The sequence below is a fragment of the Mustela nigripes genome, chromosome 8 (assembly GCF_022355385.1).
Source record: "Mustela nigripes isolate SB6536 chromosome 8, MUSNIG.SB6536, whole genome shotgun sequence".
Classification (NCBI taxonomy): Eukaryota; Metazoa; Chordata; class Mammalia; order Carnivora; family Mustelidae; genus Mustela; species Mustela nigripes.
This window is the reverse complement of record NC_081564.1, coordinates 35,594,468-35,616,766: the sequence shown is the minus strand read 5'-3', so window position 1 is coordinate 35,616,766 and position 22,299 is coordinate 35,594,468. Positions and strand designations below refer to the sequence as shown.

The following is a 22,299-nucleotide window of genomic DNA, read 5'->3' as shown; positions in this document are numbered from 1 at the left end:
GGGTCTGGGCCCCTTCATCCTCTCCTCACGGAGTCACCTGTGACAAGCGCCGTGCAGAAACCTTAACCCTGGGGGGGGACTGCAGGTGTCCAGGCTCCTCCCATGACTTTTTCACAACTGTGCAACTCATCAAAGTTTGAAAACAGGTGTGCGCCATATCATCTGACCATCGCGGCTTCAGAAACAGAGCTCTGTCACTAGCGTTCATGAAGCTCACGGTTACTCTGAAGGGATCTAGATGAGTTCCCGTGGCCACGCACACAGTCTGGCCCTTGCACGGTTGGCTTTCTTTCTCCACTTTGCTGCTTTTTGGGGGTGGTCTGCTTTATCACCTGCTCAGCTCCCATATCCAAGAAAAGCTGAGAAGGCTAAGTTAGGTGCAGCCTCCCTGTGACCTCTTTGCACACACACCAGGCCAATAAAACTGGGGCCGAATGACAGTGACAGCTGCCTTGTGGCAGTCAGAGGGACTTGAGCGGTTCAGTTCCGCAGTCTCAGGGACGAGCGTATCATTACAGTCCGGCTGTTCTGAGAGAGGCCACCTAAACCCACCCTCGGGGCTGGACCACGGCGGGACGGCTCGGGTCCCTGCAAGGCCCTGCTGAGACCCCTCTGTGAGCTTCCTGCCAGCAGCAGCTCAGCCTTCGGCAGGTGGGGACCCCCTCCCAGCCTCTCCAGAGGCCAGTGAGTGGAAAGGAAGGAAGATGGGAGCCAAGCAGTCAAGGGCTTGCTGCAGGGACAAGGGCCCCAGGGGGATGGTCCTGCTCCGAGGGAGGCAGCCCTTCTCCTCGTGGGACGACAGTCTGCTCTCGGGAAAGGACCCCCGGGCTCTGCTGAAGCGGGGCATGCGTCACGTCAGCTTCAGCCTGGTCACCAAGGGCATGACGGACGTCCCCGACTTTCTGTGGAGCTTGTCTGAGGTCCAGAAGCTCAATCTGTCTCACAACCAGCTCAGGGCTCTCCCGCCCGATGTGGGGAAGCTGAGCCGGCTGGTGGTCTTGAACCTCTGCGGGAACCACCTGCGGAGCCTGCCCCGGGAAATCAGCCTCCTCAAGTGCCTCAAGGTCCTGTTCGTGAACATGAACTGCCTGACCGAGCTGCCCGCCGAGTTGAGCGCTTGCAGAAGCCTGGAGGTCCTGAGCTTGTCCCACAACTGCCTCTCCCAGCTTCCCGCCAGCTTCGCCGACCTCTCCAGGCTGCGAAAGCTAAACCTGAGCAACAACTACTTCGCTCACATCCCCGTCTGCGTGTTTGCGCTGAAGGAGCTGGATTTCCTGCACGTGGGTTCTAATCGCCTGGAAAACATCGCCGAGAGCATTCAGTGTCTGGCCAGTCTGCAGATCTTCATCGCCGAGAGCAACAACATCCACTCCTTCCCGCGGTCGCTCTGCCTGCTCACCAGCCTGGAGCTGCTGAACTTGAACAACAATGACATCCAGACCCTCCCGGACGAGCTCTACCTGCTGTGGAGACTGGGGCGGATTGCTTGGAATCCCATGGACAAAGGGCTCCACATTTCCCATAACCCGTTGTCCAAGCCTCTGCCGGAGCTGGTGGAGGGGGGCCTGGAGATGCTCTTCAGTTACCTGAAGGACAAAAAGCACAACTGACTGGGCCGCAGAGGCATGGTCCGGCGCCAGCTCATGGACACCTGTCCCCTGGGTACTGCTCTGGTCTCAGCTTTCTGCTCTAGCCGTTCATGTTGGTCAGTGCTTACGTTCAGATTTGCCGAGTGGTATGGAACCCTCATTCTATGGAGGTGTTTCCTTTGACCTCTGTGTGTGCCTAAGAAGCCCCCTGATGTGATGTTCATCTCATCCCAAACATAAATGGAAACAGGTCTTCGGTTTTCTCTGAAGAGAAACCATTCTGATTCTTCCGATGCGCCGCGGGATTCAGCCCTTGGAAGAGTAGGCAGCAGGTCTGATCGATGGAACTCAGAAGTCAGGTATTTGCTAAGGATGTGCTGTGGGCCAAGTATGGTATGAGACACTAACACCATCTGGTTTCAACCCCTGAACTGGCAGGCGGCCGTCAGAGAGCTGCAGTGAGGAGTGCTCCTAGGTCAGCCTCGATCAGACGTTACTGGGGACCAAAGAGCAAGCTGGAGGACTGCTCTGCTGGCAACGACCGCGTCGGGCAGAGCTTCCCCACCCCGAGTTCTGGGGGAAACAATCATAAGAAATCTGTCTCTAAAATGACTGTAGAGCAACACTCCAGCTGCTTATGTTTACGTCTGCTGGTGAGTGACAGGAATAGCATGATAGCTTTCAGATAATAAATACAACTGTTTTTAATGCACAGTTTCAACCTTCTTTTCCAATCCTCGGGTACCCACTGTCATATCCCTGAGCTTTTCCAAAGACACCAGCCGATGGTTAAATCAGCCAATTCTATTTTCTCTTCTCCCTTACTAGATTCGCCCTCTCAGGGGTGAGGCTAATAATTGGGGGAGAAAATGGCCAAATGGCAGGAAGGAGGAAGTAAGGCACAGGCAAGTCACACGCAGAAGAGTAATTACCCTTTTCACATTCAAAGGAGGGTAATATTTGCCACTTCGCTTTTGCATGTGGACATTTAAAAAAATGAGTTTGGTGACATTTAAAAGCTCTTTGGACAAAAGGCTCTGTAAAAATATTAAGTTTGTTTTGTTTTTAATTCTTAGAGTACACAGCTGTTAGTTAAAGGTGGACATTCGGGTGAGCAATTACAGAGTTTCTGCTGCCAGGGTTGCTGGGTCTTACTGCTGTCAGCAGCCAAGAACCCCTAAGACAGGACTATTTATTCAGAGGTAAAGAAATTCCAAAGAAAATATGGCAGTGAAGAAAGGGCAGTCCCTTCAGATCAATGGAGAGCCAGCCAAATGCTCAGGTTTGGGGGATGATTTCTCTACAGAGTATACCAAACAATATCAGGACTTGGGATTTGCAGTTGCTGGAAGGCTTGCCTAATTTCTTAACACCCTTAGTTTAATTTAGTTAAACTTAGGTTTCTCAGCACCTTCTGCACACTGGACACTGGGCTGGGAGTTCAAAAGGAGCAGCGCCCCGTTGCTTCTACCAAGAAACTCATGGTCTGGTGACAGAGATAGACCCACATGGGTTTCTACAATATGTGGCACGTCAGGATCCCTGCCCAAGGTAAGCGTAAGCAAAGGCCAAGCCAGGATGACACACTGGATGATGTAGACTAGATCAAACCCTGAGTCCTTAGTAACCAAAGAACAGTGACTGAAGGACTTGACTGGGGTGAGCCAGTCAAACCCTCCTCGTCCCAATCCCCTACCCCCCACCCCACTCCGGAAAGAGTGGCAAAGCCCTGGGGCAGTGGGGAGCACCCTCTCGGGTTCTGAGCTTAAGCGACATTAGCGTGGAGCTGCTCAAAGGGGTCCACATAACTTCTCCATAGGAAAAATGATTTTCCCAATGGACCCTCAAGTCCATCTTCCCGTCCATAAAACAGGGAAGCCAATCCTTGCTGCTAGCATCAGATACCAGAATTCCATTAGCACGTTTGTGCATGAGCTCTTCTGTTGAACCACTGCAAACAGATCTTACCAATGTCGCTGGGAGGCAGCTGAAAAAGTACCCCCCAAGCACCCAGCCTGCAGCACCGAGATCTGTGTGTCCCTGCCAGGCACACACAGGCACACTCCAGTAGCCTCAGCCTCTCTGGCTTGCTGGAGCCAAGGCTATTTAAAGATTTCAGTGGCATTCTTCCTTGACCTCATGACTCAGTGGGGCACTGCAGGGCGAGCCTTCCTCCGCAGAGCAGAACCGGGCAGATCGCTTACTGCAGCTTTTTGGCTGGAGCACATGCAGCTGTCTGATAAACGCCGGCTTGTGCCAGGATCACGCCCATTGCTGTCTGCTGCTGAAGAACCACTTGGGCTCACACTGAATGGCCATGACCTTGCACTGGGCAGAGCGGCAGGCCAGCACGGCGGCACCATGCTTTTTCTGCTGAACCAACCGTTTATTTCCTCTCCTTGCTTTTGCAGTCATTTGATCCCACAGTAACTCGACTCCAGGGAAAGCACAGGACCATATTTTGAAGGTGACCCAAGAGCTGATTATACCTTCTTAGAGGAAAAAAATTGGTATCGATTTGGTTGCCCGCAGCCATGCTGCCATTGGTACCGTTCAAAAGTATAGTGCCAAGGTTTGCTTTGTTAATGCTCAGCGTGGCGGAAATCATAAAATTCATCGTAGTTGCCCGGGATGCTTTAGATATTGATTCTTTGTGAATGCTCCTTTTTATTGATAAAGGGAAGTGCCGAGCAACACCCCCCTCCAAATAAAAGAAAAAAGAAAAAGTAAAAAAGCATAAACATGCTTAGTTATTCAAGACACTAACGTGGAGGGAATTAGATACCACCTTCAGTGTCTTTGCTGTCAAATTCTGCAGTTTGCTGACTGACTGTGAATGCTTCTTGCTTCTCTTTTGTAGTTCTAATACTGCCACATTCAAATAACTCCCAGGTATTTCTAAGGCTTTGGAAATCAAAGCGCTGACGATGGCTGCACTGGCAGCGGAGTGTATTTAGCCAAAGAATACGCACTAATTGGGCGTTTGATGTGGGGAGCTTGAGGCCCGCATTCTCGATGATATTGTGGTGCTCAAGTCACTCGGCTCTCGGTACGGAGCAATCTCCGAGGTGTGTTCAGAAACACCTTTAGAAGCTGTTGCAGACTACAAGCATACAATTAAGGAAAAAATCCTACGTTCATGGGAAAGTAAGACGACTTTGAAAAGACACATCTGTTCGAGGAATAATACTGCTAAATGCATAAAACTGCTGCACATGAGAAGGAAAAATGAAGTCATTTCTCAGCTCGTTGACTTAATAAATGGTTAATAGAAGAATTGTGCACCATTCTGGGGCTTTCGTTAATAGAGACTACTTTTCTATAGTTACCTAAGATCGAGCGACTTCGGAGCAGCACACCTGGATCTCACAATGGGAGTCATGCTGGCAACGGAAAGGGAAAGAGGGATGCTATTATAGTTTGCAGGGACCCATTAAACTAAACCCCTTTTTTGTGGTGGTGGATTATTGCTTTTTAAGATTCCATTTCATATGCCTCAAAGCACATACTGAATATGCATTTTCGTATATATGCATTACAAACAGAAGGAGATTAAAGGACCCTGGGCTTGGTCTCTAGAAGACAGGGGCAGGTATCAGCCCCCCGAGATTACTGGGTGTGTGAGGCTGGGCTGGGGTGTTTCTCTTCAGTAATACGGATGGGCTAGGGAGAGTCTGGACTGAGTCACTGGCGTGCTATTACAGATGATGAAAGATAGGAGGTAAGTTCAGAAAATGGTGTAAAAACCAAAAAAGGCAGAAATTCAAACTGCTAGATTTAGCTTATGTGATGGTCCTCCTCAATTGTTCCACTGATTACAATTGAAGTTCCTATGTGTGCTCTATCTTAACTCCACTAAGGAATTATTTTCAGTACTATGTGAGATCTACTTGAGAAACACAAAATACCCAGCCTGGATGTAACGTGTAACTAATTACCAGTACCCAATCATTATAATTCATCCAAGAACACCCAAATACAACACCCTCAAATATTTTGAGAAAACAATAAAATTCAGAGAACATTAAAGCTATTATAAACAATAACGGGAACAACCTTGACCTTGTGGAGGAAAGAACTTTTTACAAATGTTCCTTTTAAGCTACCTGCCAAGTTATGCGTTGAATCCCAAGCATTACTAATTAAAAAGAAAAGGACAGCATAGTAATAAAAAGGAAGCAGAGAGGGCTCATAATGAATTTGTAAGAGCTTGGGCGTCATTAGGCAAACATCACTGAAAGTGATTAGCATGAAGCTTGCTGTGCAGATTTTTAAAGTAGTGTCCAAGGAATCTACTTGCAAAGAGCGGGCTTATTTTCTGCTGCTTTTAGACTCACTCCTTATTTCAGCACAAGAGAGAAAATAAAAGATGAATTGGCATCTATCCACAAAGCATCAAAAGTATTTCCTCATGCCCAGGAGAGAAACAGGCATTGTGAAAGCTACAAGACTGCTGGCTGCCAATGAAACATTGTATCATCAGCCATGTTCTTTCCTTTCTGGAGTTCCCCAGAAGCCAGCCCCCACTTAGGAGAAGCCTGTGTTCTTCTGTCTCCTGAATGTCATGCTGATCACTTCTGTGCATAAACATGGGGAGAGGCCCTGCAGGGGGTAGGGAAAGCTCCTCTCTAAGGGTGGGCAGGTCAGTTGCACAAATAAGCTTCACTGTATCCTAAGACTATGCAGGTGTTGGGGACATGACAAAAGAACAAGATCCCCACACTCCAGGGGCTCCCATGTCCAGGGCCAAGCTCAGCTAAACAGCTAAATGGGAGGAAAACTGCCTTAGTAGATGCATAAGTGAGTATAAAGACATGTGCGTGAGCATAGAGGAGGGGCAGAGGGATGATGAGATTGCAGTAGTGTGAGGTACACACAATCTGACTTGACAGCTTTTGAGCTTTGTTCTGCTTTGTCTTTTGAAAAATCTGTGAATCCCACCCTCCCAGAGTGGTCTGCTTTGTAACAATGTTGTGGCTTTTTTTTTCTCCCCTACCTGAATCCAAGATGAAGGGCATGTACGTGGCCTGGGAGAGAGCACGTCGTCATAATGGTGGCACCCCGTACTGTGAATTCAAGTCAAGCCTCTCTCCCATCTCATTATGGGCAAGGAGGCTTCTGAAAGCACCCAGGTTGACAGTGGTCCCCAACACCGACTGCTCATCAGAATCCCCTGAGGGGTAAAAAAAAAAAAAAAAAAGAATCCCTGAGGAGCTTCAAAAAAGAACGCCTCCATTTCAGAGATTTTGATAGAGCTGGATTAAGTGGTGCCTGAGCTTCTTATTTTTACTTTTTTTTTTGGTTAGTTTGTTGGTCTTTGTTTTTGTTTTTCAATTCCCTCGCTAATTCTGTGCTGAGAAATGCTGATGCAGGCTCTTCCCTGAATGGTGTGATGTAGAACTGTTAGCCAATGGTGGAAGCTACCCACTGAGAGAGGGCAGTAAGAGGTGAGAGATCCTTGACCATGGCTGTCACACAGAAATACTGCTGGTGGATTGTGGTAGGGTTCGTCTGGGCACTTGTTAAACACTGAGAATCCCAGGTTCCATTGGTGTCCCTTCAGATTCAGGAGGTCCGGGGAGGGTTTGGCATGCGTCGGTCTGACAAGCCCTCTCTGTGGTTCCTATCACATGACACACTGGAGAAGACGTGGGCTAGCAGAATGTGTCCCACTGGAAAATGGGAAAGGCCCTGTGTTCCAGACTCAGCTACGACCTCGGTGCTGCTAATTCTCCTGACCAGCTCTGCCGTCGAATTTGAACTCTGCTGACTCTTACCTTTGCATCCAGGCTATAGAAGAGATGCAATGATTTATCGTTGATTGAAGAATGAACAGCGCATAATGAAGTGAACCCATACACACAGATGTTACCCTCTCCAGGCCTCCATTTCCTGTGAGGTGAGGCAAACTTATTTTAACAAGAACTTATTTCAAGCTTCCTTCAGTTTTAAAATTCTGACTCTATTTAGTTGTTTTTTTTTTTTTTTTGCTTTGTCTTCCCTTTATCAAATGCCTCAGTGAATAGACAGCTGAGCTTATAATCACCGTGATTACTCAAGAAAAGCAAAAAAAAAAAAGAAAAAAACACTGAGGAGCTTGGTCACGATCATTATGAATGTTTTAATATCTCCTTGCGGCACCATAGAAAATATCATTTAATTCTGATGCAAGTATGTAGACCTCCAAATTGTCTGAATCCCACCTCTAACTTTTTATTGGATTGAAGGCTCAGAAAAGAGAATCTAGTTTGGCTTTGTTGATTGGCTGATTCAAAACCTCTTCTGTTTTGCTGGAAGAGAAAAGAATTTGTAATTATCCATTTTCCATTAAAAACAAAAAGCTCATTGGATTTGGTTCAATAACATGATTTGGGCACTTGGAGTGGAAATCTTTCCTCTTTACAAAAAAGCATTATGTGTTCCTAAGTGTGAGTTGAACTCTTGTGATAAAATGCATGCCTCCTCCCCAACACTTCCCTGTCCACATAGGCAATGAGTCAAACTTGAATTTCAGTATAAATTTTCAAAAGCAGTTTCTGCAAATGAATTCACATACTTTGCAGTTTCTGCAAAATAGTTCTCCCCTTGGTTTTTCTGATTCTTCATAATGGTCCTCTCTCTGCCTCCGTTGCTTTAGTCAAAGCCACACATATCTACCTACCTACCTACCTACACGGGTAGAAACTGGAAATTAACTACCTGAATTTGTTTTTGACTAGCCTTCCTTATAAGAGGCTAAGCTATGGTTGTGTTCAATAAGAATTCTTTTTTTTTTTTTTTTTAAGATTTTATTTATTTATTTGACAGAGAGAGAGAGAGAATAGGCAGGGGGAACTGGAGAGGGAGAAGCAGGCTCCCCCACGGAGCAAGGAGCTCAATGTAAGGCTTGATCCCAGGACCCCTGGATCATTCCCTGAGCCAGAGGCAGATGCTTAACCCTCTGAATCACCCAGGTGCCCCCGATAAGAATCTTGAATAATTTTGTTGCCATAAGTACTTAGAGAATTCGGAAGGGCAGATTTGGTTTTTTCCTCCTGGGCCAACATACAGAAAACAAGGTTAAGGAATGTTTTCATTCTGGGAATCACAGAAATAGTTTAAACAAAGAATCTAGCAGAGAAGAATGCAAGTCTTCATATTTTATATTTTCTTATCATAATTAAATGTCTACTGTAAATAATCTAGAAATCTGTTTAATTTCCCAGAAATGTATATAATATGTTTGTTACAGAAAACTTCCATTGTTCGTGATCATGGTATCTCCCCTGCCAGGTACTGGGTGGCTCAGTGGGTGAAGCCTCTGCCTTCTGCTCAGGTCATGATCCCAGGGTCCTGGGATAGAGTCCCACATTGGGCTCTCTGCTCAGCAGGGGGCCTGCTTCCCCCTTCCCCTCTGTCTGCCTCTCTGCCTACTTGTGATCTCTCTCTGTCAAATAAATAAATAAAATCTTTAAATATATATGAAAGGGTCCGTAGACAAAAGGACGAGACTGATACAAAGCGAAGGTCAGGCAAAGCTTTATTTTGCGCCAAGCATCGAGAATGAAACTGACCAGCCAGGGCTGTCTCTTGCAAAGAGGCGACCCCTCCCAGTCTCACAGGCTAACTTTTATAGAGTAAAGTCCATGTGGTTGAGCCTGGCCACACACAAATGGCCAATTGAATTGAAATTCACCCCATGATAGTCATTTAATTCAGCCTATGACCTTGGCTGGAATTGGCGCCTTTGTCTGGTGCCAAATAGGCGGGGCTCACACTCCTTGGCGGGTACTACGCGCGCTTTCCCTTGATTGGACGTTTCCACCTGGCCTGGCTCATCCTTGGTGGGTAGGGAGGTAATACGTGCGCTTTTACTGATTCGACGTTTCCACCTGGCCGGACACGTCCTTGTATGTGGGCTCCGTTATCAGGGGTTGGTCGGTCATATTTCACCAGTTCTGTTTCTAAGCGCTTTTCTCTTGGGGGGAAGGGGTAGGTTCAATCTAAGTTTACTGCATAAACAACAAAATGGCTCGTTCTAGCTAAGTAGATATATATATATATATATATATATATATATATATATATATATGGAAAAGAAAACTTCCATTGTTCATGTAGGATGTTGGCTTTAGAAAATTGAGTTTAATCACTTGGTTTGTAAATGAAAATTGAGTTTAATCACTTGGTTTGTAAATGAACTTGCCAGGCTCTTATTAATTCACTACTACAAATACCATTTGAGTGGACTCTTTCTCTTGTATGGCCAAAGGAGGACACTTCCTCGGTCAGGACGAACAGATGCCTTTTTTTATGCACTGTGAGGCCAGTTGCTTCACAGTCATTGTGTAAAGGTCAAGGATGAATTTGACAAAAGCACCTGGTCTGTGTGCACCCTAGCAGGGCTAGGGTGTCAAACTCTGCATATTTGAAAGAATAGCCTGGCCTTTGACCATTCCTGGGAAATAACATTTAAGCCCTCGAAGTACCCTGTCTGACTAGTATCTTTGTATATACCGGTCTACGCTCACATGGTGATTTATGGTGTGGCCCGTGGCAACACATTGTCACTGTGACCTCTGGAGAGACTAGAGACAGGAGCGAAGTCAGCCACATGGGAGCTCCCACTAAAAATCAACCAGTCACCAAGGCTCAGGTGAGTGCTCTGGGTTGCTGTTACCCTGGACGTGTCACATGTCTTTGCGGGCAGAATTCAGCACTGTCAAACAGTTGCATTTGGGGAGGGGATAGAGGGGACCTTGTCTCCGGTCTCTCCTGGATTCTGCCAGATGCTTCCTTATCTTTGCTAATTTCGATTTCTGTCTCTTTGCTATAATAAATGATAACCACGAGTATAGCAGATTTTCAGAATTTTATGAGTCCTTCTAGCAAATTGTTGAACCTGAAGGTGGTCTTGGGGGTGCCCCCAAAGCATGGGGTAGAGAGATTTTATGAGGAAAGCAAGAAAAGAGAAGCCATAGGCTCTCAGATGCCACCTCCATGCTGGCCACCTGTGGCAGGGATGCCTTTTGGGGGAGAGAATTCACTTCCTTGATTGTTCTCCCTTTTTATAGGGAAAGACTAGTTAGAAATCTCTTCCAGGCCTCTGGGTGGCTCGGTTGGTTAAGTGTCCAACTCTCGGTTTCAGCTCAGATCTTGATCACCAGGATTGTGAGATCCAGTCCAAGTCAGACTCCATGCTGGGCATGGAGCCCTCTCTTAAAAAAAAAAAAAAAAAAAAAAAAAAAAAAAGGAAAAAAATCTTTTCCAATATTCCTTTCTTTGCTCCAGTATTTCAGTGACAGATGATGATGGTGGCTTGTACCAGGGTGGTGATGGAGGAGGTGATGAAATTGTGGAGATAATTTTGATGATACTCCTGCAGAAATTGCAGGGTTGAATGTGAAGCGGGGGTGGGGGGAGACAGACACAGAAACAGAGAGAAACGGAGAGAGAGATCCAGATTAAATTCAGTGTGTTTGACCTGAGCAGCTGTAAGTTTAAAGTTGTCATTTATGGAGAAAGGGAAGGGTTCAGGGGAAAAGATCAACATGCTAAGTTTGAGAAGATAAATAGATTTTCCGATGGGTCTGATGAAGAGACACTAGGATAGAGAATCTAGGGTTTCTGGGATGGTTGTTGTTGAGAATATGCATTTGGGAATCTAGCAAAATATACAGGAAGAAGTCAGGAAAAGATGTGTTCATTGTGAAGGGTTTCGGTCAAAACCGGCAATTCTTTTCCTTTAACTTTTAGTAATCTAAGTGTGATATTTAGTCATCTGGAAAATTCCTGCAGGTGGTAAAGCTGGCTTTTTTTTCCAGATGTTGGATAAATGGAATTTTACTACTTCTAGATCTCAGACTTATGTTTGTGAAAAGCCCTGCAATTATTGGTTGCTAGGAAGAGAGGCATTCTCTAATCACATAGAAATTAGATCATAGAAGGGCAAATGTCCTGAGGGGACACTTGACGCCCCATCTGCCTTTGTCTACTTCCTAATTGACAGGGGATTTTAATCCATCACCAAGGAATGATCTGTGCTGGTATCCCTCAAGCTTCCCTGAAATACAGCCAGACAAGTCTCAATGCATCTCCCCTCCCCTTTTTTCCTTCTCCACGGGTTTTAATTTGTCTTGACCTGAGGGAACATCAGTATGTTTGCAAATTACATGGTTAAAACCAGAGTGAGGAATAGCAAATCCACATTCACATTAGATTTTCTTTTTGAACGCTGGAGTTTGCCCCTGCAGTTTCTCCTGCCTACGCATCTGATTCATCCCCAGGGCTTCTTGATGGGTCCACAGGACAAGGGCCCACAAGGCCTCTCTGTTACTGTTATATTGTATATTCTTCTGCTTTTTTTGTTCTGAATTACTAAGTCTCTCCAGTTTAAGTAGCGCAAACAGCCTGGCTTTGGAACACCAGCTAAATACCATCTTCTGTTTAACCTCATTTCATATTATCTCTACAGACATGGAAACACCATAAAGTCCTGCACAAGGAGAATTATGAAGCTTTGGATTTTTATTCTTGCATGTGGGGCAGAAAAATTGTTCTATGCGTCCTGATCTATTTTTACACAAATCACAGAGAGAGGGGGGCACTTTGGGATCAATGCAGGTTGTGATCTATTATTTCCTCTTTTTCTTCTGCATAGGATATTGAAAGAAAATAAAGCGGCTGAACAATTTTGAAAAACAAAGGAAAAGTTCTCCTGGCATGGATGCATGATTTTTTCCACACGTTGGTTAAATAATCTGATTGTCATTTATATCTTGCTAATATAAGCTCTTTTGAACAGATCCTACCCTCCTAGCTCAAACTGCAGAGACAGCCCGCAGGATTTTATCTTCTCACTGGGAAATTATTTTCTCCATTGTGTTTTGATGATGACAGGTCTTTTTCCATCTCGCAGTTCCTCCTCCTTGGGGGAAAAGAAATTTAAGGAATAACTTCTGATTTGATACTTGCTGTTCTGTCCACGTATCACCGAGGTTTAAATACTGTCTACAAACTTGCTAACAACCTACTTTAAATCTACGCTCTGGGAAAATGAGAAACAAAGGGGAAGAGAAGAAAGATCCTTTTTAAAAGAATATATCTGAGAATATGTGTGAAATATTTTTACTGAGTGCATAGCATTGTATAAAGGTACATCTATGGGGGGAGTGTAGGGAAGATCATTTCTAAGCTAAAATCCTATAATTCTGCTACGTAGAAATTCTCACTGCACTTGGAGATGCCTTCCTCTATATCTTAATTCAAAACTTTGTAGTTCATCACTAATTCTAGAAAAGAAGGATCAGTGTTTCTGTCTACCAGCCATAGGAAAGCCATATAAACACACTTCAACATTCACAGGATTTGTCAGCTTTGAAATCACAGTTCTTGATTTTTTTTTTAACCTAAAGGATTGACATTATTTTGAATTTTGTACAAAAGTAAAGCTTTCTTAATAATGTTACCACATTATTTCAAATCTTTGACATTCACATTTTCATATAATGTAACAATATCTTATAGGGCAGAGAAGTGTTGGTCCGGTTGCTATCAAAGGCAATAAAAATTGTACATTGTACCCAGTTCCGTAGTTCAAGGGCTGACCGAAACTTCATCAATATTCTCGTCTTAATCTTCCCAGGCTAACATCCTTCCAGTAGTTGCAAACTCTAGATGTAGAACAAACAAAACTTAAAATTCACCTAAGCTGAACTCCTTCCCCACACATCGTTTGAAGAGACATTTGTGCTCAAGCACATCCAGGAACTGGGCGCTCACCCGCATGTAAACCGTCAAGTCTTTTGATCTCTTGATATTTTTCTCTTAAACCTGATCCTGGTGCCTTGTTCTCCATCTCCATAAATGGCGCCCCCAACCACCAGCAGCCCAAGGTTCATTCTAGCCATCTGACTGTCTCACTCCTCTCATATGACCTACCACCCAGTCCCACGTGTTCCCTCTGAAACCCTTTCCCCAGTCTCTGTCGCTGTCCTTCTGTCCAGAATGTCATGCCTCATTCTGATCTCCCTTTTCCCTTCTTTTGGCCCCCTTTTCATGCATCCCCCATGCAAGCACTAGAGGGATATTTAAAAATGTGAACAGGACCATGATAGGCGGCTGCTGGAAGGCCTTCACTATGTATTTGCAATAAAATCCAAAAGCTTTCATATGATCTACAAGGCCCTGCAATCTCCACTCCAACTGTTTCTTCAGACTCCTCACCTTCCTCTGTTCTCTCACGAATGTGCACCCAGGCTGGTCATCTTTAGTTCTGGAAGGGGCCAAACACTGCCCCATCTTAGGGCTTTCAAGCACATGGTTCCCTCCCCTGGGAATGCACCTGCCCAACTGCTTACACTTTACCTCAGATACATTTTCTCAGAAAATCTTTCCCTATGGGATGCCTGGTGGCTCAGTGGGTTAAGCCTCTGCCTTCGGCTTGGGTCATGATCTCGGGGTCCTGGGATCGAGCCCTGCATCAGGCTCTCTGTTCAGTGGGGAGCCTGCTTCCCTCTCTCTCTCTGCCTGCCTCTCTGCCTACTTGTGATCTCTTTCTCTCTGTCAAATAAATAAATAAAATCTTTAAAAAAAAAAAAAAGCTTTCCCTAACCTTTTCCTTTATGACTTTTTCTTTATGGTCCTCACCACAATCGAAAGTACATGCGTGTGTGTGTGATTGTATGCACATGTAATATGTATATGTAATTACACATAGACACGCACTGATGTGGGACATATATAATATCTCCCATCCCAGGACAGTGGGCAGAATATCTGCCTTATTTAACTGTTGAATTGCCCCCCATACAATTTTCTTCCTGGCCCACCTTAAGCAGCCAGTACATCTGCCAGAATATATATAGTCACACCTAATTATTAGAAATCATTAATTTAGAAATTGCGTCTTAGTTGAAATTTGTTAATCAACCAAAGGATATATGTGTATCCCTGATTAAGAAGTGCCTTTTCCTATAAAGCAAAGTTAGGCTCATTAAGAAATATTGTACTTGAGAAGTAAAAAATAAACATATGAAGTGCATATCGCTTATTTAGGTTAACTTTAACATGAGCAGAGCATGCATAATTAAACTTGCAGTCATGAGTTAAATAAATAAATGATGAGCTTGGGGACAGAATGGCCCCCATTGGCAGGATCGTCTCCTTTAGTGTTTGTTTGACAGAGGACGTTACCCAGGTTGTTGGTGGTACGTGGAACAAATAATAAAGATTAAGTATGATCATAACACAGCGTCAGTAACATTTATGGAGTACTTACTTAGCACAAGTCAGGTCTATTTAATTCTGACAAGATGCCTCTCTATTACGTAGGTACTCTTATTACCCCGTTTTACAGGTTGGGGGACTGAGACTCGGGGAGCATAAATTACTTATCAGTGCAGTCATTGAGGGAGCAGGGCAATTGACTCCAGGTTGTCTGATGCCAGCCACCTTGAAAGTAACTGTCGTACTGTGTCATCTCCCAGCTGTGTTGCCCTGATTTGCCCATGGAGAGCATCAGGATCTTGCTGGCAGGAAACCCCCTTCTTTGTGGTTGGATATCTCCTCTTACTAGCACACAAAAGAGTTCTTAACTCACACCTTTATAAGAACAGACTGAATTCAAGGGAGCTGTTTACTGACAATTACATTTGTTTGTAACCCGAATGTGTATTTAAGAAAGAGATCATTAATACGCTAGCATGTCTATGATAGTTTTTTGGTATTACAACGGTTCCTTCAATGTGGGTACTGGGGAAGCCTCATCGAGAAACTGATTTACATTAAGTCATGAGGTAGTGATGCATCTCTCATAAATAATTCCTATGACAACCCTGTTAATCGGTTATTTTCCATAAATGAAGAAAGTGGGGTGCAGAGTGTGCCCATGGACTTGTCCTCAGGGGCAGCAAGCCTGGAGGAGGCTGATGCCTTGCCTAGCCTGGGCTGTGCTCAGTGAATGCTACCATAGGGAGATGTTAGGATCAGCTTGAAGATGAGGCATCATTTAAGGCTGTCAAGGCAGGGGCCCTTGTGGGGAGAATTGGAAGTCGATGTAAGTTGAAGCTGGAGAAGATAAGAGAAAGGAGCAGTGGGTGGGAACAGAGGAAACCAGTCTCAGGCTGGATTTCACAAGCATCCAGAATAGGAGGTTCTGTGGGGAAGTGCCAGTGAGGGGTGGAGGGGGCAGGTAAAGGTTTCTAAGTAGCTGGGATGGGTGGGCTGACCCCTGCCCATTCCTGTTCCCCCAGCTGCCCAGCCAGGAACTTCAGGACAGTCTCTATCCTGCTTCTGGGAAGTCCTCTTCCTTTGACATTCTGCTCCTTCCCTTCTCTCCTGCCCTGTCCCTGCTGTCACCATTAGAGCAGCCCTAGCTTGTAACAAAAGCTGTGCGCTCCTCTAAGACAGCCGCGAGCATTTGGGCCATCATGGGCTGCTGTTAAATTCTCCAAGGACAGACGTTGCACTTCAGCTGTATGGAGTACATCTCCCGGTCACATTTCTCCCAGTGACAATCTTTGAGTTCTAGTGCTTGATGCCCACACTGGTACGACTCTCAGGTACCAGTCTTTCAGGAGTCAGGATGATTCTAATGTGTGTCTTCCACCGCAGGCTCCAGAGGGCCCACGGCTCCCGTGGGCACATTCCCAGAATCCCTCAGTGTTTGCTGAGAAGGGGATTCTCATGTGGGATGAATGCTGTCCTTGTCCAGGCAGCCTGTCCTCTCCTCATCTCCTTCTCTCCCCACAGGCGTCTTCTGTGAGACTCGGGGCTGAACACCATCCCTGACATGCTGCCAGAGCACAGTCCATGCTGCCCAGTATGGTTAACCGCATCGTCGACTCCAGATCTCCAAACACGCCAACCTGTCCTGATGTAATAAGTCTATCACTTCCGATTCAAACAGGTCTTCAAACATTGTAGGAAGTATTTCACTGATTAGTTTCCCTGATAAGTGCATATAAATAGTTTTACACTCTGGTTTCAGTTGTAACAACTCATAATATTTGGCTGTGGAAATCGAAGACAGGTTAAGGAATGTTTTAGACATCAACTCAGCCCTTCAATAATGCGTTCAATACCTCTAAAAGTGACAGCAGATCAAGGATGAAACGAAACAGTAAACAGAGAGAAGGCAGATTTCACATACGGTGGCAGCTCTGTCGTTTCAAGCCTCAGATGGAGCACTGGATCAAAATGCCGAATGGGATGGATGGTACTTGCACGTCCCAGATGAGTTGCTTTGGCTGCTGACAGAGAGCATGCTTTTTGCACCATGTGTTCTAAGTCAAAAGAAAAAAAAAAAAGTAAATGTAGGGCACAATTTAGTGTCATCCCACGGGAACTTCGATGGCCTGGGATATTGTTGTGAGAGATGCAAATCCAGGCTCACTATTCTTCAGTTTTCTCCTCTCTGGGAGAGAGCAACAGTGAAGGAGAAAGAGGTCAAGGTCTCCACCAGGCACCCGAGGAGGGCGTGGCCTGCTGCAGAATCCTATGTGCCAACCCCAACTCCCAGGCCCTTCCTGTCTCCTGAAGTCTAAGGCACTTTCCTCCAGGGCTTGCCCTCTTCCTGTTTCCTAAAGTTCTCCATGTGTTAGGGCTTCACTTCTCTGCCCACTGCAGCCTCTGCCAGTTCCTATCTGTCCCTGCTTTGCATTCAGATTCCTCTTACTTTTCTCTGCCTGGTGCATTTTTTGTTGAGGTCCAAGTAAACCACTGCCTTCTCTGATCCCAGGACATTCCATGGGATGCCTCTTTCCCTTTTCTGAGCTGTACCCATAGTTATGGGATAATATATCCCCACAAGCGGCGCATTTGCAGTGTGGTTCTGGATTCCTTGTTTGGTTGAAGGGGATTAGCGTCACTGGCCTCTTAGCCTCTCGCTGTGCTTCTAATTTCAAGAGTCATGAGGTAGAGCCAGCCCTCATCCACTATTTTAATCCATATATTTATGGATTAATAAATAAGGTTAATCCCTCTACTGTACAAGGACATCACCCAAGGGTGCCTGTAGCCTCCATGGCTGACATCACAGCATCACCTTAGCACAGGTTGTGGGTAAGAGTCTGTGAGATGCATGTGGTAAAGATGGCACCTAACGGAGTGACCAGATCCTTCTATGTCTTCTCTTGGTGACAGTAGTTTTGCAACATCATGAACCCCAGAGAGCAATGTGTGAATTACCTGGCACAGCCCCACTACTGTCTCCTTACATGAGGTCAGCAGCCTTGGTTGCCACAGACACCATATTACGGAAGGGACTTGCGAAGTCTTTAAAAACTGGCATTAATTCTGGGAGATGAAGAAAAGCATGCATCAAATCTGACCCACTGCTTATTTGTGTAAATAAAGGTTTATTGGGACACAGCACACCTGTTTCTTTGTCTATTGGCTCTGGCTGTATTCGTATTACAACCACAGAGTTGAGCAGTTGCAACATAGACCTCCAGACCGTGTCACTGAGGTTTGGTTCTCAGTGAATGCCGGATTCCCACAATGATGTGAAAGCATTCACAGGAGGAGATCTTTTCTTCAATAGAATTTTGTTGGTAGGGTGGTTGTGAAGAAGATCAATCTGTGCCAAAGAGATGGACATTCTATTTATCAACCATCCAGCAGTGGCTGGAGGAAAGAAGCGAATCAACTTCTGATTTTTCCCTTTACTTACACATCTAAGGTTAATAACCATGGTGCTTCAGAACAGATGCTCTAAATTCTATGTGGAACTGAGATTATCTTTCTCTACCATCTATTTGGTCCTACACTTCATTTTATTGTGCTTCCTTTTATGAATCTTCAAACATACTGCATATTTTTTCCCATAAATTGAAGGTTTATGGCCACCCTGTGTTGAGCAAGTCTACCTAAGCCATTTTGTCCAACAGCCTTTGCTCTCACTTTGTATCTCTGTGTCATGCTTTGGAGATTCTCACAATGATTCAATACTTGTGTTCAGTGATCTTTGGTGTTACTCTTGTAATTGTTGTGGGATACGTATAAGATGGCAAACTTAATTGATAAATGTTGTGTGTGTTCTGACTGTTCCACCAGCTGTTTCTCTGTCTCCCTCCCTCTCCTCAGTCATCCCTATTCCTTGGAACACAATATTTAAATGAGGCCAATTAATAACCGTAAAATAGCCTGCAAGGGTTCAAATGAAAGGCAGTCACCAGTCTCTCTTAGTAAGTCAAAAGCTAGAAATGATTTAGCTTAGGCGAGGAAGGCAGGTCAAAAACTGAGATAGGCTGAAATCTAGGCTTCTTGGGCCAAACAGTTAGCCACGTTGTGAATGCAAAGGAGAAGTTCTTGAAGAAAATTTAAAATGCTACTCCAGTGAACACATGAATGATAAGAAAGCCAAACAGACTTATTGCTGTTTGGAAGTTTGAGTGGTCTGGATAGAAGATCAAACCAGCTGCAACATTCCCTTGAGCCAAACAAAGCCCAATCCAGAGCCAGACCTGATTCTTTTCCATTCTGGGAAGGCTGAGAGAGGTGAGGCAGCTGCAGGAGAAAAGTCTGGCAGGACGTGGTTCATGAGGTTCAAGGAAAGATGCCGTACCCTTGACATCAACGTGCAAGGTGAAGCAGCAGGTGTTGATGGAGAAGCTGCATCTAGTAATCCAGAAGACCTAGCTTAGATAATTCATGAAGGTGGCTACACTGAACAACAGACTTTGAATGTAGAAGAAACAGCCTTCTACTTAAAGAAGATTACATCTAGGACTTTCATAGCTAGATAGGAGAAGTCAATGTCTGGCTTCAAAGCTTCAAATGACAGGCTGACTCTTGTTAGGGGCTACTACAGCTGGTGACTTTAAGCTGAAGCTAGTGCTCACTGACCATGCTGAAAATCCCAGGGGCCACAAGAACTATGCTAAATTGACTCTGCCTGTGCTCTATAAAGGGAACAACAGAGTCTGGATGACAGTACATCTGTTTACAAGATGGTTTACTGAATATTTTAAGCCTGCTGTTCAAACCTGCTGCTCAGGGGAAAAAAAAAAAAAAAAGATTCCTTTAAAAATACAATGGCTCAATGTGACCCAATGCTCTGGGTCACCCAAGAGCTCCGATGGAGATGTTCGAGATGAATGTTCTTTTCCTGCCTGCAAAGACAACATTCATTCTGGATTATTTTGGTTCTCTAGTCTTGCTTTTTAAGAAATACATTCTATAAGACTACAACTGCCATGGACTCATTCCTTTGGTGGATCTGGGCAAAGACAATGGAAAACCTTACAGAAAGGTTCACCGTTCTAGATGCCATTAAGAACACTTGTGAATCATGGGATGAGATAAGTCAAAATATCAACACTGCCAGGAGTTTGGAAGTTATTTCTAACTCTCATGGATGACTTTGAAGGGTTCCAGATTTCAGTGGAGGAAGTCACCACAGATGTGGTGGAAATACCAAGAAAACCAGAATTAGAAGTAAAGCCTGCAGATATGACCGAGTTGCTGTGATCTCCTGATAACACTCACGGATGAGGAGCTTCTTCTTACAGATGAACAAAGAAGATGATTTCTTGAGATGGAATTTAGTCCTGCTGAAGATGCCATGAAGATGGTTGAAATGACAACAGAGGATTTAGAATATTCCATAAACATAGTTGGTAAAGCAGCGGCAGGGTTTGAGAGGATTGACTCCAGTTCTGAAAGAAATTCTGTTCTGAGTAAAATGCTATCAAACAGCATTGTGGCTACAGACAGATTGTCCAGAAGAAAAAAAGCCAATTAATATGGCGGAGTTTATTGTTGTCTTATTTTAAGCATTTGCCACAGCCCCTCCAACCGTCAGTAGCCACTGCCCTGCTCAGTCATCAACCACAACATCAAGGCAAAACCCTCCAACATCAAAAGGAGTAAAATTCACTGAAAGTTCCAGATGATGGTTAACATTTTTTGGTAATAAAGTATTTTTAAATTAAGATACGTACATCGTTTTTTAGACATAATGTCATTGCACGCTTAATAACAATAATGTAGTATAAAATTACTTTTATATGCACTGGGAAATCAAGAACTTCATTTGTCTCACTTTATTACACTACCGTCTTTATTACAGTGGTCTGGAACTGAACCCACAATATCTCTGAGGGAGGTTCCTATTTGTCCTACCGTCTACAAATTTCTTCTTTCCTTTATTGCTTTCTTTTAATTTAATTTTTCCCCCTCATTTCACTTTCCCCTCTACTAGTTGGGAAGTTATGCAATATATTTTTCTAATTAACACTTATCAAAGTCTACAGTTAATCTATGTCTCTACTGTCTTATACAAGGTCTTTAATATAATTCTGATTACCTCTGTATGTGCTTATTATGCACTTTTTTCACATGGCATATTTTAGTTTTCTCTCTTTTTAAAATAAATCACACAAGACATTTTCACTACTGCTTAGCACAGTCTATCTTTAGTGTTGCCCCCGTTTTAGTCCCTTCCCCCCCTTTTTATCACCTCGTTGTCAAGCTTAGATTTCCCACCTGGCAATCACATTTCTTCTTTAACTGATGTACATCCTTTCAAATTTCCTTTGGTTAGAGTATGTTAGTCATTATTGGAAAATGTTACTCATTTTTAATTCCTAAAAATATCTTTGTCCTTATTACCGAATGACATTTTTTTTACCAGGTATATAACTCTATGCTGATTGCTATTTTCTTTTGGAATGTTGGAGTTGTTTTTTCCCACTGTAATACTGGCTTCCATTGCTTTGTTTTATTTTGTTTTGAAAAGTCGGCTGTCAGTCTACTTACTGTGTTTTTAAGGCAATTCATCTTTTATTTGTGGCCGATTTCATGAAACGTTTTTCCTTGCATTTGTTATTCTTTACTTTCATTATGATGTGTCTTAGTGTTTTTATTTCTCAGGCTTGGCTGGGATTCACTAGCTTCTTGGATCTGTAGATTGATGTTTTTCCTCTGTTCTGGGAAATTCCCAGAAGTGATAAGATTGCCTCTCTCTATTCTAGCCACTCTTTCTGAAACTCCAATTCAGAGTTTGTTAGATTTCTCTCACTTTACCATAAATCTTAACTTCTTTTTCATATTTTTTCTCACTTTTCTCACCAGGCTGAATTCTAGAAAATTTCTTCAGATATATATACTTCCTACTTAATCAATTTTGCTTCAGTTAAGTCTTGATTACCTAAGCAATATTCACTTAATTTTTAATTTCAATTGCTACACTTTAATTTCTAGCTATTCTCCTTGGTTCTTAGTCCAGTCTTCAAGGTCTTTCTTTGTAATCTTTTCCTTACTACTATTTTTTATCCTTTTCCTTTCCATGTCATTTAACATATTAAACATGCCTTTTTAAAAAAATCACTTTAACACCTAATGTCCTGTTCCAGTTCTGCTAATTTTTGCCAAGGCAACAGAAATGATCATCATTATGATATTTGACTGTGGGGCTTCATCTGAAGGAACTGGAGGAATCCTTTGAAATCAAGGTTGGAGGTGGGGAAGAGATTCCTTTAGAAAGGATCTGCATTTCCTTTTGCTGATTCTTGTGTGCCTCACCTGCCTGGCATAGCTTTCTGCTCATGTACATGATTAGAGCTTTACCCATACTGGGAAGATTTGGGCTGCATACCTGCTGGAGACCTGCCTTGTTGTTATGAACCCAGGTGGACATATTTTGTCACTACTCTGCCCAAATCTTTAAGACAGGATATCTCTATAGCTATCCCCTCACAGAGGAATATGGGTTTACTCCCAGTTCACC

General features: G+C 44.1%; 1 protein-coding gene across 1 annotated transcript; it reads left to right on the top strand.

Annotated features, from left to right (window-relative positions):
• The first annotated feature begins 704 nt into the window (after window positions 1-704).
• LRRC30 (leucine rich repeat containing 30) lies at window positions 705-1,610 on the top strand. Its single transcript, XM_059410016.1, has one exon. It carries the CDS (start codon window positions 705-707, stop codon window positions 1,608-1,610), a length of 906 nt encoding a protein of 301 aa, XP_059265999.1.
• The last annotated feature ends 20,689 nt before the right edge of the window (window positions 1,611-22,299 follow it).